Source organism: Myotis yumanensis, unplaced genomic scaffold (genome assembly GCF_028538775.1).
Source record: "Myotis yumanensis isolate MYYU_CA2020_CCGP unplaced genomic scaffold, mMyoYum1.0.hap1 SCAF_3, whole genome shotgun sequence".
Lineage (NCBI taxonomy): Eukaryota > Metazoa > Chordata > Mammalia > Chiroptera > Vespertilionidae > Myotis > Myotis yumanensis.
In genome coordinates, this window is record NW_027223754.1 from 58,556,664 (window position 1) to 58,570,731 (window position 14,068).

General features: G+C 40.3%; 1 protein-coding gene across 2 annotated transcripts in view; it reads right to left on the bottom strand.

Moving 5' to 3' along the window:
• Positions 1-14,068, bottom strand: part of CLN5 (CLN5 intracellular trafficking protein) — a 33,891-nt gene that overhangs the window by 19,519 nt on the left and 304 nt on the right. The window contains exons 2-4 of one of the 2 annotated variants that reach the window (XM_070408916.1): positions 10,898-11,063; positions 9,795-10,020; positions 3,972-6,723 (exon numbers count right to left, since the gene is read on the bottom strand). In XM_070408916.1, the coding sequence (XP_070265017.1) occupies positions 6,212-6,723; positions 9,795-10,020; positions 10,898-11,063 (904 nt within the window). In that variant the 3' untranslated portion in view covers positions 3,972-6,211. Of the gene's footprint in view, positions 1-3,971; positions 6,724-9,794; positions 10,021-10,897; positions 11,064-14,068 lie in introns of those variants that run through there. The other variant, XM_070408917.1, reaches the window with a different exon arrangement.

Genomic DNA, 14,068 nt, shown 5'->3' on the forward strand with positions numbered 1-14,068 from the left:
TAGAAGCTAAACAAACCCCAGAAACCTGCTTTTAGCCAGCCGGGCCTCAGAGCTGGAGTTGCAACAGTGTTTCAATTATAGAAGCCAAATAAACCCAGATACCTGCTTTCAGCAGCTGAGGTCTAAGAGCTGGAGCCGAGCCTCAGAGCTAAAGCCGGCTCTCAGTTCCCGTGACAGCCATAGAAGGTAAATAAATCCCAGAATAAGAAAAAGAAAAAAAGGAGAGGTTGGGAGCTTCAGTCACCCGCCAGCCTGAAAACGGCCTTCAGCCCCTCACCCAGACTGGCCAGGCACCCCAGTGGGGACCCCCATCCTGGAGGGAGTGTGACCAGCTGCAAACAGCCATCATCCCCTCACCCAGGCTAGCCAGGCACCTAAGCGGGACCCCCACCCTGATCCGGGACACCCTTCAGGGCAAACCAGCCGGCTCCCACCTGTGCACCAGGCCTCTATCCTATATAGTAAAAGGGTAATATGCAAACTGACCCTAACAGCAGAAGGACTGGGAATGACTGGTCACTATGACACACACTGACCACCAGGGGTCAGATGCTCAATGCAGGAGCTGTCCCCTGGTGGTTAGGGCGCTCTCACATGGGAGGAGCTCTGCTCAGCCACAAGCCAGGCTGATGGCTGCCAGTACAGCAGTGGTGGTGGGAGCCTCTCCTGCCTCCTCAGCAGTGCTAAGGATGTCCAACTGCAGTGTAGGCCTGCTCCCCGCTGGCAAGTGGACATCCCCCAAGGGCTGCCGGGCTGCCAGAGGGATGTCTGCCATCTTAGGCCCAATCCCCCGGGGAGCGGGCTTAAGACAGCAGGTGGTCATCCCCTGAGGGGTCCCAGACTGCGAGAGGGCACAGGCCGGGCTGAGGGTCCCCCTCCCCCCCAAGTGCACAAATTTTTGTGCACCGGGCCTCTAGTCTATACATATAAAAGCCTAAGTGACCATTATGACCAAATGACATGCACTGACCACCAGGGGGCAGACCCTCAATGCAGGAGCTGCCCCCTAGTGGTCAGTGCGCTCCCAGAGCAGGAGCACCGCTCAGCCAGAAGCCGTGCTCATGGCTGGCGAGCGCAGCTGCAGTAGTGGGAGCCTCTCCCGCCTCTGTGGTAGTGCTACCAAGCCAGGTGGCAGGTGCAGCAGGGCCAGGATGAGTGGCAGTGGAGCTGTGCCCTGCCCCAGCTGGGGCTCCTCCCTGGCCACCTGTTGCTTTGGCACTGCTATATCCCTCGGGGGATGTCAGACTGCCAGGTTTCAAAACCCCAGCAGTCCAACATCCCGAGGGGTCCTGGATTGCGAGAGGGCACAGGCCAGGTTGAGGGACCCCACCTGTGCACGAATCCGTGCACCGGGCCTCTCATTTTTTATATTTACAGAAAAGCATTAGGATAGAAGGGAGGGGGTGATGTGAAGGAGCCTCAGGCCTGAACTAAAGTTCTTTAAGGAGATAGAAGTAATCTCTCCCCTATACATAGCTGGGGACAATCTTTGCACGGACTCCAGCCCCAGTTTATCTGAGAGGCTGTTTTTGATTGAATTTATTGTTTTTTTAAATAAAATTATGTTTACATTTATTATAAACTTTATAAAGTTCTTTGCACAATATAGACTTACAACTGCAAAAACTAATATCACTGGAAATACTCAGAACTCTTCATAAATTAAAAAATAAAAACAAGACAGCCCAGACTGCATTGCTCAGTGGTTGAGCATCGACCTGTGAATGAGGAGGTCACAGTTCAATTCCTGGCCAGGACATATCCGGGTTGCAAGTTCAGTCCCCAGTGTGGGGCGTGCAGGAGGCAGCTGATCAATGATTCTCGCCCATCATTGATGTGTCTATCTCTCACTCTCCCTTCTATGAAATCAATAAAAAATATATTAAAAATAACCAAGACAGAAAAATTGGGCTAGTCCATTTCCTTTTAAGAATTTGAAATATCAGTTTCAAATCAGTGAGTCAAGTAAGATGATGAGATAAGGATTGTGTAACTGTGGGGCCATTTGTTTCTAATTTCTAGCCCTTGATCTGGGTTGCATAGACTAGACACAAGGCAGAATAATGATGCATAAAATACCACTAAAAAGTCCATACTATAGTCCTAAATATCATACCTTATTTGTAGAGCAAGCATGTCAAACTCGAGGCTGGTGGGCCACATGTGGCCCGTCAGCCTTGAGTTTGACATGCTTATTATAGACAAAGCTTTAGAAGATTTCAAAATTTCTTTGATTTAGAAAAACTCATATTTACATTAAAAAGGTCTAGGCTCTTTATTGTAATAAGAGTTTTAAAAATTGAAAATGCATAATGAAAGGCTAAGCAGCAGCTATGCTGCTGTCTTTGAAGATGAAGGAAGGGGCCATGAACCAAGGAAAGGCAGCTGGAAAAGGCAGGAGGATGAATTCTCTGCTAGTGTATCCTAAAGGACTGAATTCCGCCTTCTAGTGAAAGGTCATTTTATTAATCTCAGTTGACATTCAATATTATTTTATGTTAGTTTCAGGTGTACAACATAATGGTTAAGACAATTACATCATTGACAAAGTGATCCCTGATAATTCTACTACCCACCTGGCACCATACTTAGTTATTACAATATTACTGACTGTATTCCCTATGCTGTACTTTACAGTATGACTACCAATTTGTACTTGTTAATCCCATTATTTTTTCACCCAGTCCTCTAACCCCCATCCCATCTGGCAACCCTCAGTTTGTTCTCTATAACTGTCAGTCTGTTTCTGTTTTGTTTAGTTTTTTCTTTAAATTCCACATATAAGTGAAATCATATGGTATTTGTCTTTCTCTGTCTGACTTATTTCACTTAGCATAATATCCTCCATCCATGTTCTCACAAACAGTAAAATTTCATTCTTTTTTTATAGCCGAGTAATATTCCATTGCATAACGTACCACCACTTTTTTATCCACTTTTCTATTGATGGGCACTTATGTTGCTTCAATATCTTGCCTATTGTAAAAAATGCAATGAACATAAGAGTGCATATATCTTTTCAAATTAGTGTTTTGCATTTCTTTGGATATATACCCAGAAGTGAAATTGCTGGGTTGTAAGGGGTCCTACTTTTAATTTTTTGAGGAACCTCCACACTTTCCATAGCAGCTGCACCAACCTGCAAACTGTGGGGCTTGTTTTAATACTACCAAGCAGCCAGAAAAGTTTTACCTGTTTGCTCACACTCAACATTCCTTTTAAAAAGGCCATATATGACATGTATAAAAGGACACAAAACCTTTTTCCTCCAAGTGAATTAAGAGCTTATCCTTGGAATAATCAGTCCAGTAAAAGAATATATAATTAATATCCTCTCTTGTTTTAAATAGGGGAGAGAAAATGTAGAAAGTTTAAGGAGCAGGAAGCTACTTGGACAATAAAGGATAAATGTGAGGAAGATGCTGGAAACAAACTGGCCAACCGTTTGGCTGTGAAAGGGGGAAAAAAAAAAACGTCGTTTTGGAGCACTGCTCTTTGTATAACATGCCAACAATTTCTTTAAAAAAATGAAGTCATCACCTTAAAGGAACTGCAGTCCCAGAGAAGTCATTAAATGCCACCAGAGCAGATCATAAAACGATAAACTTCCTAATCTTGTTTTTTCTGATTTCTAAAGAGCCAATTTTGATTGAGGGTTTCAAATACTTAGAGTTCAGTAATTTCACCTTTTGACTATATTCCTCTATAACAGTGGTTCTCAACCTTCCTAATGCTGTGACCCTTTAATACAGTTCTTGTTGTGGTGACCCCCAATTTCATTGTTACAAATTGAACATAATTAAAGCATAGTGATTAATCACAAAAACAATATGTAATTATATATGTGTTTTCTGATGGTCTTAGGCGACCCCTGTGAAAGGGTCGTTCGACCCACAGGTTGAGAACCGCTGCTCTATAAGACTATATTTATGCCAGTTTGTGGGTATACTTATCTTAATACTGAGCCAGAATTAATAAGTGAGAGTATATTTATTGTAAAGCCCTTATATAATTCAAACTTCAACAAAATGGTTTCTCTTAAACAGAGGAAATTTTATCAATTTACAACTTAACAGAAAAGTAGCAATCACACTGAAGTTATACAGTATTTCAAAGGTCTGCATTTAATTGGTAAATTCCTGCGTGGCCCAACTCCTATTTTGAAAACATTCTTGAATCATCTCTATCGCAAAGCCCTACTTCATCTTTTAAGGATAGTTCGAGAGGTTCAGAAAATTCTTAAAAAGTACTTACTTATATGAATGTTATGCTTTTTGTGCTAGTCACCTGAGTCTGCTACTTTCACGGAATTTCTTCATTTATTAGTATTCTTAGGAACTATTAAAACTCTTGAATGCTTTTTTAACGTAACTATTAGAATATTGCTTAAAAATTCAAGTTCCATCTACAGATGTCCTCATTCAGCTTTGCTCTTGAACCAAGTTCTGTCGTGCACAGCTAACAAACTTGGCACAGGAGTTTGCTTATTATCCCAATGCAACTCTGTAAATCTAAACTATTGTTTTCCTGGAACAACTTTCCTAAGAACCCAGTAAAAGACGGCCTTACCCAGTTGTAGCCAGTAGATAGAGATAATGCAAAGATCCAAGTTCTCCCTATGTACTTGAGTAAGGCTCTGCAATTTCTCAAGCTATCTGTAGTAACGGGCTGGGTTTTTATTTTCAGGCTATCGTATAGTGCCTATAATTTGAAAAATAAAAGTGAATTCCTAGACAAATGAATTATAAAATGACATAAAATACAAGCCCTATTTTTTAAAAAATTAGATTCAACAGAAACAAAATTACTCCAGCTAGTTGAAGTTTCTAAATGCTTCCTATCAGTATCTGTACTCCTCTCCTAAGGGCCATGATGCAGACATTGGTCTGAGGACACACCAGCGCTGACAAAGCTTGCTTGAGAGTGCATCCCGTTCAGTCAGTAGAACTTGGTTCAAATGTGGCTCTTAACGCTCGCTGGGTAGCCATGGAAAAGGTCACTTAAGCTTTCTAAAACCTATTTACTCGTGTGGACCAGGTAAATAATATCCATGCTTAGGCTTTTTATGAGACCTCAGAGATCATGTACTAACCTCTCAGGAAGCACTCAAATGTTAACAGAAACTGAATATGATTGGTACAGTGAACACTAAACACAGGTGTTTTTTTCCTCTGATTCTTGCTTCATCGTCTTACTGTTTTTTCCATGAATAGAGACAGTGTGTTTAGCAGATCATCAGACACTTAAAGGACCCTGTAACCTTGTTTGATGGCCCTAATTGGAAGTACAGCTACTTGGAGACCCCTGCCAAAAACCTGTCCTCTGGATGAGAAGTTTACCCTCTTCCTCCGAGCTGGCAGCTTCAGTGGGCAGAGGGGGGCTCCAGTGGCAGTGAAGGAGTCAGGGCACCTATCACCCAGACATGTCTGCAGTCAGTAACGCCCATTAGTTTCATTAGGCAAGATCCAGTTCATTCTTCGATTAATCTTTATAGCTACCATTTATTGTGACCTTACTATGTCAAACATACATGGCTTCAATCTTTACAACAGTCCTCACAGATGAATCATTTTAGAACTAAGGAAACTAAGGTTCGAAAGTATTAAGTTGCTTATATCACACAATGCCAGTTACTAGCTAGTTCTAAAATACTAGCCAAACACTTGTGCTCTTTTTCATCTGGAACCACAGCCACTCTACATATGGTGTCCAGATTAGTCTTTAGCTTTAAGTGGACAGAACAAAATCAAATAGAACAGTTCCAAAAGCTGCAAGAGCTGTAAAGTCAGTCTAAACTACCAAAGAGTACTTAAATGAAAAAGGGTAACTGCCATACCAGAAGACAATAGCTCCTACCATGAAAATGTCACCTGGGCTAATTTTAAAATCTTGGTACACTATATTCATGATTTTAAAATGTTGGGTCTAAAAAGCCTATATAGCTGATATAAACTGTAATTCTCCATGTTAATAAAGGGTTGGGAGATTGAAATCAAGATCACATAATGTGGTCACTTTGGCCAACACTATTAGAGTTTCAGCTTCTTTCCAAAAAAATTCCTGAGATATTATTATGCAGCAATTCTGCCCCTGTGCATTTTACCTTTTTGCCCCAAGGAAGAAAGGCCTAAAAAATACACAAATGTAAAACAACTCCATGAAAGACTGATATGCTGGTGGTAGAAGGATACAAATCAGTAGAATAAAGATTTTATAAACCAGAGATTGTGTTGTTTCTGTTAGGTAAAGGGATTTCTTCATATGTTATTTTAATAAAAGGAAATTTCATAGGTAAAAACCAATATTCAAAATTATAAAACAAATAGAACTGTCTGTGTATAATCACTGCATCAAAAATTTTTACAAGACTCAAGAGAAATTCTTTAGTTGACAAATGTGGTTTGAAGGGGTAATAAAACCTTTTTATGGCTAAAGCAAGAGTCTTATTTCCAGCTGGCCCAAAAACAGATGTTTCATTTCCCAAAAAAGTAGGTTCTCCACTGTAAAGAAATATCCTTGTGTAGTTGGTTTCTATCTTCTTGAACTCTGCTCCAAGTTCAGCCAACTTCTTATATGTCCTTAACACAAATTTGGAACAGTCGTAGGATTCAAACCATGTCTCTGCCCCTTTTTCTGGGCTGGCTTGGACAGTCCATGTCTCATAATAAATCCCTGTTTCATTGTCCTGTTTTACCCACTGTGCCATTTTGTTAAACATGTTTCCTAGTGAAAAAAAATGACATGTGAATATCAAAACTAATCATGTTAGTTTTAAGTCAAATGTTCTAACCAGATTAAGGCTATAGATGTACATACATAAACAATAGTTTTTGAATTTCCAAACCTGCATCTCACAATAGGAATCCAAGCTCAGCCAGTTTTTATTCCATGTTCAAGGCACTAGATGTTTCTTAATTGTAAACATTAGATATAATAATAGGCTGTATAAAGATGAGTTTTACATACACTAATTATTATAGTCATTTAAGCTATAATCAAAAGCAAAACTATACACATATAGAAGCTGTCTTTCTTTACCCCTCTCAACAAAACTTGTATTCAGAGGCAAAAGAGAAAAAGAAAGCAGGGGAAATTGTGTAAGAGCAAAGAGTGAATGGGGTAACACATACAAGAACTGAGGGGGGTGAAATGCGGAGCTCAGTCACAAGGCATGGCATGCGTGCAGTCTGTGTGGCTCCTGAGGATTAGCTAGAGAAGGCTGCCTTCCAATGTGATAAGACAGTGGTTCTCAACCTTCTGGCCCTTTAAATACAGTTCCTCATGTTGTGACCCAACCATAAAATTATTTTCGTTGCTACTTCATAACTGTAATGTTGCTACTGTTATGAATCGTAATGTAAATATCTAATATGCAGGATGGTCTTAGGCGACCCCTGTGAAAGGGTCGTTTAACCGCCAAAGGGGTTGCGACCCACAGGTTGGGAACCGCTATGATAAGAGGACGCACTGTACCCCACCCACCCAGAACATTTGGTATTTCCCTTTCTTCCTGTACCTGCAGCTGTTGAGATTCTGCTTACAACCTTCCTACCCACCACACACATTCTTCTAATAAATCAACTAAAACTGGAAATGTTTTTGGCCAAGTTCATAGACTATATGGACTCCTGGATGGCTAACAGTCCCTCCTACCACTTTGTACCAGAGCACAAGAGCCTCTAAATCAGTGGTTCTCAACCTTCTGGCCCTTTATTTATTTTATTTTATTTTATTTATTTTATTTATTTTTATTTTATTTATTTTATTTTATTATTTTATTTTATTTTATTTTATTTTTACCTTCTGGCCCTTTAAATATAGTTCCTCATGTTGTGACCCAACCATAAAATTATTTTCGTTACTACTTCATAACTGTAATGTTGCTACTGTTATGAATTGTAATGTAAATATCTGATATGCAGGATGGTCTTAGGTGACCCCTGTGAAAGGGTTGTTCGACCGCCAAAGGGGTCGCGACCCACAGGTTGAGAACCGCTGCTCTAAATGGTAACAAAACACTGTACTCTGCATGTTTACAAGCTCATCTGGGCATTTATGATGGCTAAAAGAGCCTGGCCACGACATTTCACTTTGTCACTATGGATGCTTCTTAGGTTACTCCAACTGGAATCTGTAAAATCAGTAGTTCATGCTATAAAATAGAGTGGCTGTTTTGTCAATTTGATAGAATTAAAATTTTATAGAATGAAACCTGTTTTCTTAAAACTTGGGAGACTGTTCTTAGTGTTCTTCAACTTGGAAAAGCCAGTGCTGTGATTAAGAGATAAGAATGCTTTGAAACACTGTTTTGTAACATGAGAAAAGGCCAATGGATAGGATTAATCACAGAGCAGATGGATAACTTAAAAGATTTAAGTACTGGCATACAGTGCTCTCTTGTTCATATGACTATATGTTTATGTCAGCAGGAAGAATTTTCAGATAATGAGCTGGGAGGAAATGAGAAAGGAGAGATGTGAACTGGCCTAGAATGAAAGAGTAGCTATTTATTATACCGAACACTGGTAAAAAAGAAATGAACTTTTATATTATTGGGATGCTTTGTAGCAATTAGGAAGTAGAAAACAGCATGGTATATAGTTGAAAGAAAGATTAGAAAACAGCACAGCATATAGTTAAAATGTCCCCAGATGACATGTAAGAGACACCAATTCTATTCCTGGTTCTACATTAACCTATGTGACCTTAAAAGACAGGTAGATCATGCCACCTGGCTGAACTTTAATTCCTTATTTGTAAAAAGAGTATTTTATCTTCCCAATTGAACACAATCTAAAATGCTCTGTAAAGAGCTGTATAAGCGGAAAGCATGGTAATTTCCTCAACTCCTGTGGTTCATTGAATAGTTCTTATAACAAACAGTGGTTTTATTATTTCCACTTTTGTGGAGAACAACAATTTATAATGTAGAGTCCTATAAATTATATGGGCACGCTCCCTACCTCTTATAGCCTCATCCTCATTCTACACACGAAGCAAGGAGTCAGTAAGATAAAATGTGACCAGTTTCTGATACAAGTTCTGCTGAACTCCTTTCTTTACCACTAACTAAATGCAATACGCACGCAGCAAAATTCCAACTGTTTTAGCAACTTTCAAATACTGGCACATGCAAGAGAACAGAAAATCTCAGAGATAAAATATTTAAATTGCTCAAGAGGCCTCAAATGTGTGAGATCATATGTTTTAGGAGGCAATGTACAAAGTAGTTAAGAAAAGAGTTAATAAAGCTTGACTGCCAAGTTTGCAGTCCCACTTCCTTAGTTGTGGGACTTTTAGCTCATTGTGCCTCAGTTTCCCTATCTGTAAAAATGGGAAAACTAATAGCAACTATCTCAGGGGGCTTCTGTGATTATAAATGCTGTGATATATGTAAAGTACTCAGAACATGAGTGGTGGCTATTATTATTTTAATGTATCATCACTAAAAGCCTCTTCCCAGATACAGTTAACGGGTCCTTTAATGAATTATTTTTTTCAGGCATTTTATGTATTTCCCTCTATTATTTAAGAAGTCCAATTACATTGTGTAAAGTGTTTTATCATGTCATTTATTTTTACCACGGGAATAAAGGAGATAAGCTACTCATCACTTACACTTGAAGTTTTGCATGAGTAATAGTTTGGGTCAAAGGTTAGTGGTTCTAGAAGTACATTTTATAAACTGACCCCTATAAAGTAAGACATTACTGAAATGCCTCAATGAAAAAAATTTCTATCATTTAGATAGTTAGATGCAATCATCAAATAATGCCGTATTTTTTTTAACTTACCTGATATGGTTGCTACTTGAACTAACGTCCCATTCTCCTTCCAGTGACCATCATCAATTCCTTCAAAAAAGCAGGCAGCTCCTTGATTACACCAGAATGGGGCATTCATTTCAGGTCGGAGATGGGGAAATGTGCAGTTTCCAAGTTGGAAAAGTTCATACCATTCCATTGTGTAGTTCTTGCCAGTTAAAGTACTCTTGAATCCAATGGCATCGTGCATAATTTTCTGTGTAAAGATCATACAGGCATAAAAGTATTTGTGAAGCAACCACTGGTCCAGGGACCAGAGGAAGCAAATGTGATAGATATACCACAAATGCAAGTCAAGCAGAACAACTGTTCAGCTGTTCCTTCTTCCATGATGCTACTCGGTCCACTTTATAGCTCCTCAAATTTCAGACCCTCATCCACTCTGACTGCCACTGCAGCTCACCTCAGATTGGGAAAACGTATGCTATGTGGACCGTTCCTAATTTCCTTACATCTTAGAATGAGTGTGAGAGGCCCCCATGCCACAGTCTCAGGAAGGAACTCTATGTACCTCACAGGGAGTGAGACACTCAAACGGTGGACTAACCCAGGAAAAGTACATTCAACAGGACCTGAAAATGAAGAAGTGTTTCCTGACTGCTTTGCCCCTTTCTCTGGGCCTCCTCCCTTCCTACTTTCCAGGAGCTGGGTACAGGAATTGAGTTTGGATTCAGAATATTAAAAGGAATGAGAGCAACTGCATTTATTATTGTCAGGATCACGAAACCTGATAATGTGGGGGTTTTTTTGATTATTCATTTTAAAAAAAATATTTTATCGATTTCAGAGAGGAAGGGAGAGGGAAAGATAGAAACATCATTGATGAGAGAATTTGATTGGTGGCCTCCTGCACACCCCCTACTGGGGATCAAGCCCGGACCCGGAATCAAACCCTGACCTCCTGGTTCATAGATCGATGCCCAACCACTGTGCCACGCTGGCAGGGCTTGACTACTCATTTTAAATACACGCAGAGCAAAACCAATAAACATAATCTAAACTATTTCCTCAAATCCACTTAATAATGACATAATTTAATTAACTGAACTTGTAAGATCAAGATACATCCTTACCAAGTGTCCCAGGAGGTCTCCATATTTAAATTCCCATACTGGGGCTTGTAACCGAAAGACTTCAATGACATCATCACCCTTCATAACTGGGGTAGGGGAGCCAGTTGGACAGAAAGTGTATTTAGCTTGACAGTAAGGATCTGGTGCCGGACGAAAGGAAAAGCGTCTAATAAAGAAAAGGAAACCATCAACTTAGGATGCTTCTTCTTGCACATTTTAAAATCCAAATTTTAACTTCACTGTCAATAACATTTTTAGAGAAAACATTTAAAGCTAAGCCCATAGCATATAAATATACATTTTATTTATCCTGTGAACAAACTCCAATGATTTCTTTTACAGCAAAAGATATATTAAAAACACGTGGATAATAACATGCTTCCCTGTTTCTTGCTCCCACTGGGAGAATTTTGAAGATGGGGACCATACCTTAAAGTGTTATAGCTCTAGATCTTATTTAGTAGACAAATGTTTACTGAATAAAGGAATAGTTTACAAACAATACTTAATTTCCCAAACAATCCATATGCTAAGTGCTAAGATTATTCAAAGATAATTATGATTAAATAGAATATGTTTACTATTTTCTTAAAAATTCACTAATATTCCTTAAACCAGTATTTATTGAGGACCTACTATGTGTAGGACGCTATACTAGGAAGGAGGGAAATAAATATTATAATGTCATTCCCTTCCTCGAGGCGCTTTGGGTCTGGGCTGGGAAGACATTAAACAATGAAGCGCAGTGTAGTAGGTGCTAGACCAGTGATGGCGAACCTTTTGAGCTCGGCGTGTCAGCATTTTGAAAAACCCTAACTTAACTCTGGTGCCGTGTCACATATAGAAATTTTTTGATATTTGCAACCATAGTAAAACAAAGACTTATATTTTTGATATTTATTTTATATATTTAAATGCCATTTAACAAAGAAAAATCAACCAAAAAAATGAGTTCACGTGTCACCTCTGATATGCGTGTCATAGGTTCGCCATCACTGAGCTAGACCAAAGAAATACACAAAGTCCTATGGACACAAAAGAGGAAGAAATCATTTCCACCTGTATGGGACAGGTGGGCGTGAGGAGGCCAAAGAGAGAGATGAAGATCTGGCCTAGGTTTTTAAGCTACTTTCCAAGATTAGGACAGAAAGGGAGAGAAAACACTAAGTATTATAAAGATAAGCACAACACACTGGAAGAGTCTCTGGTAGGTAATTAGACTGGCCTTTAGGCTTCCAGGCAGGAGTGGTGAGAGGAGAGGGAGGCAGCCCAACCCCCTGAGTCCTACCACCGGGAGGGCAGAGTCAGCATAAAGGATTTTAAGTAGCAGATCTGATATGACTGATTTTGCTGTAAAATAAACCTTATTTTATAAATTAGAAGAAGGTAGAGAGGCCAAATTAAGGCTGAGAGGTTAGTTTTAGGAGGCTACTTCAATAATGCAACAAGAAAAGAAAGTGGCCTGAGAAGGCCATGGCAATAGGACTACAGGGGAATTCAGCTGAATGATTGTTGGTCACCTCCCATATTAGACACGGGGAGAAAAGATGAAAGGGAAAGAAGCTACCTATATCTGTGCTCTAAGAATCCTAGATCCCTGAGGTTCCAGCTAGAGCTACTGTTTTACAATCCTAGCACATCAACAAAAATTCTTATTTTAATTGAAATCTAGATGTTAGCCAAAAATAGTAACAACCCTCAGGAACATTGCCCAGATTCAGGTATACTCACCTGTTTGATAGGTGCTTACCTGGTTTAAACAAACGTTTAATTATGTATGTCTCGCCTGCCCACTGCAAAACCTATTTTACGTCTAAGGTAATTTCTAAAGCATAATTTAAGTCCACACTTAATAAATTTTCTTATATACAGGTGAGGTTATTAGATAGCAACATATACTTCATATTTGAAAGTGTTAAACAAACATAAGAAGTCATACTCAATACCCTGCCCTTAAATCAAGTAGTTTTGCATTTACACTTTCCTCCTTGTTTTATTGAATATTTAATTTTTACTTCCTATGAACATTTTATTAACATTTCCCAGAACACAGGCATCAACCCCAAACTTCTCTTTTCATGTATATCAAGCAAACAAAACAAGAACTGGTGAAAACCACTCCGTGAGCAAAATCCACTAATATCCAGGTGTGACAACAGCTGGCATTTACTAGATTTAATCCTCCCAACAAAACTAAGGTAGCGCTACCACATCCCCACTTTCTGACGGAGGACACGTGGGCGCAGAGGTACTGAACAACTTTGCCAAGATCACACAGCTAGCCTTGATGGTGCCGGATCTGATCGGCGGCAGGTGGAATCCGAAGCTCACTCCCAACTCACTATTTTGTCATCATCTAAAATAGTTGTGTGTATATATATATATATATATAGAGAGAGAGAGAGAGAGAGAGAGAGAGAATGATTTTACTTTTTTTATTGATTTCAGAGAGGAAGGGAGAGGGAGAAAGAGACTGGAACATCAATGATGAGAATCACTGACTGGCTGCCTCCTGCACCCCCACACTGGGGATGAGACCCGCCTGCGCCCTGCCCTGAATGGAACCCTGATGGCCATGCTCAGCCACTGAGCCTCACCGGCTGGGCTAGTTTTTATGCGTTTTCAAAGCTGCTGGCCTTTCCCGAGCCCCATGTGACAGCATGTTTTCTTTCTCTGTGTTTAGCCACCTGACAGTATCAGGCCAAGTAAATACTCTTCTAGGTCAAAGGCTGGATTCCGCCTCACGGTTCTGCAGCCTCCGCGCTTGACTTGCGACCAGCGTCCTACCTCCGGGCTTCAGACGGCGGGCGAAGGAAGTGTCACCCGCCCGCCTGGGACTTCCCGGGACATCGGGCTTTCAGTGCTAAAAACGGGAAGTCCCGGCGAACCGAGACCAGGGGATGCTGCTGTAAAGTCTGCCAAAGGTTATGCACTCAATATAGCTAATGATGGTGCAACGTAATAAATGTGAAGTTAAAAGTCCCCACTGTTCAAAGAGTCTAGAAGTGACGCGATAAAATAGCTTTACTTCCCTTTTCTTCCATAATTCAGGTCAGCCCTGGGTCTGTTCCCTCCTCACTGACGCAAGTGTCCCTAAGAGAGAGGCCCCAGGGCGGCACGCAGCAGGCAGGGGCCCCTCCTGCGCTCCCAACTCCCTTCCACACCGCGCCG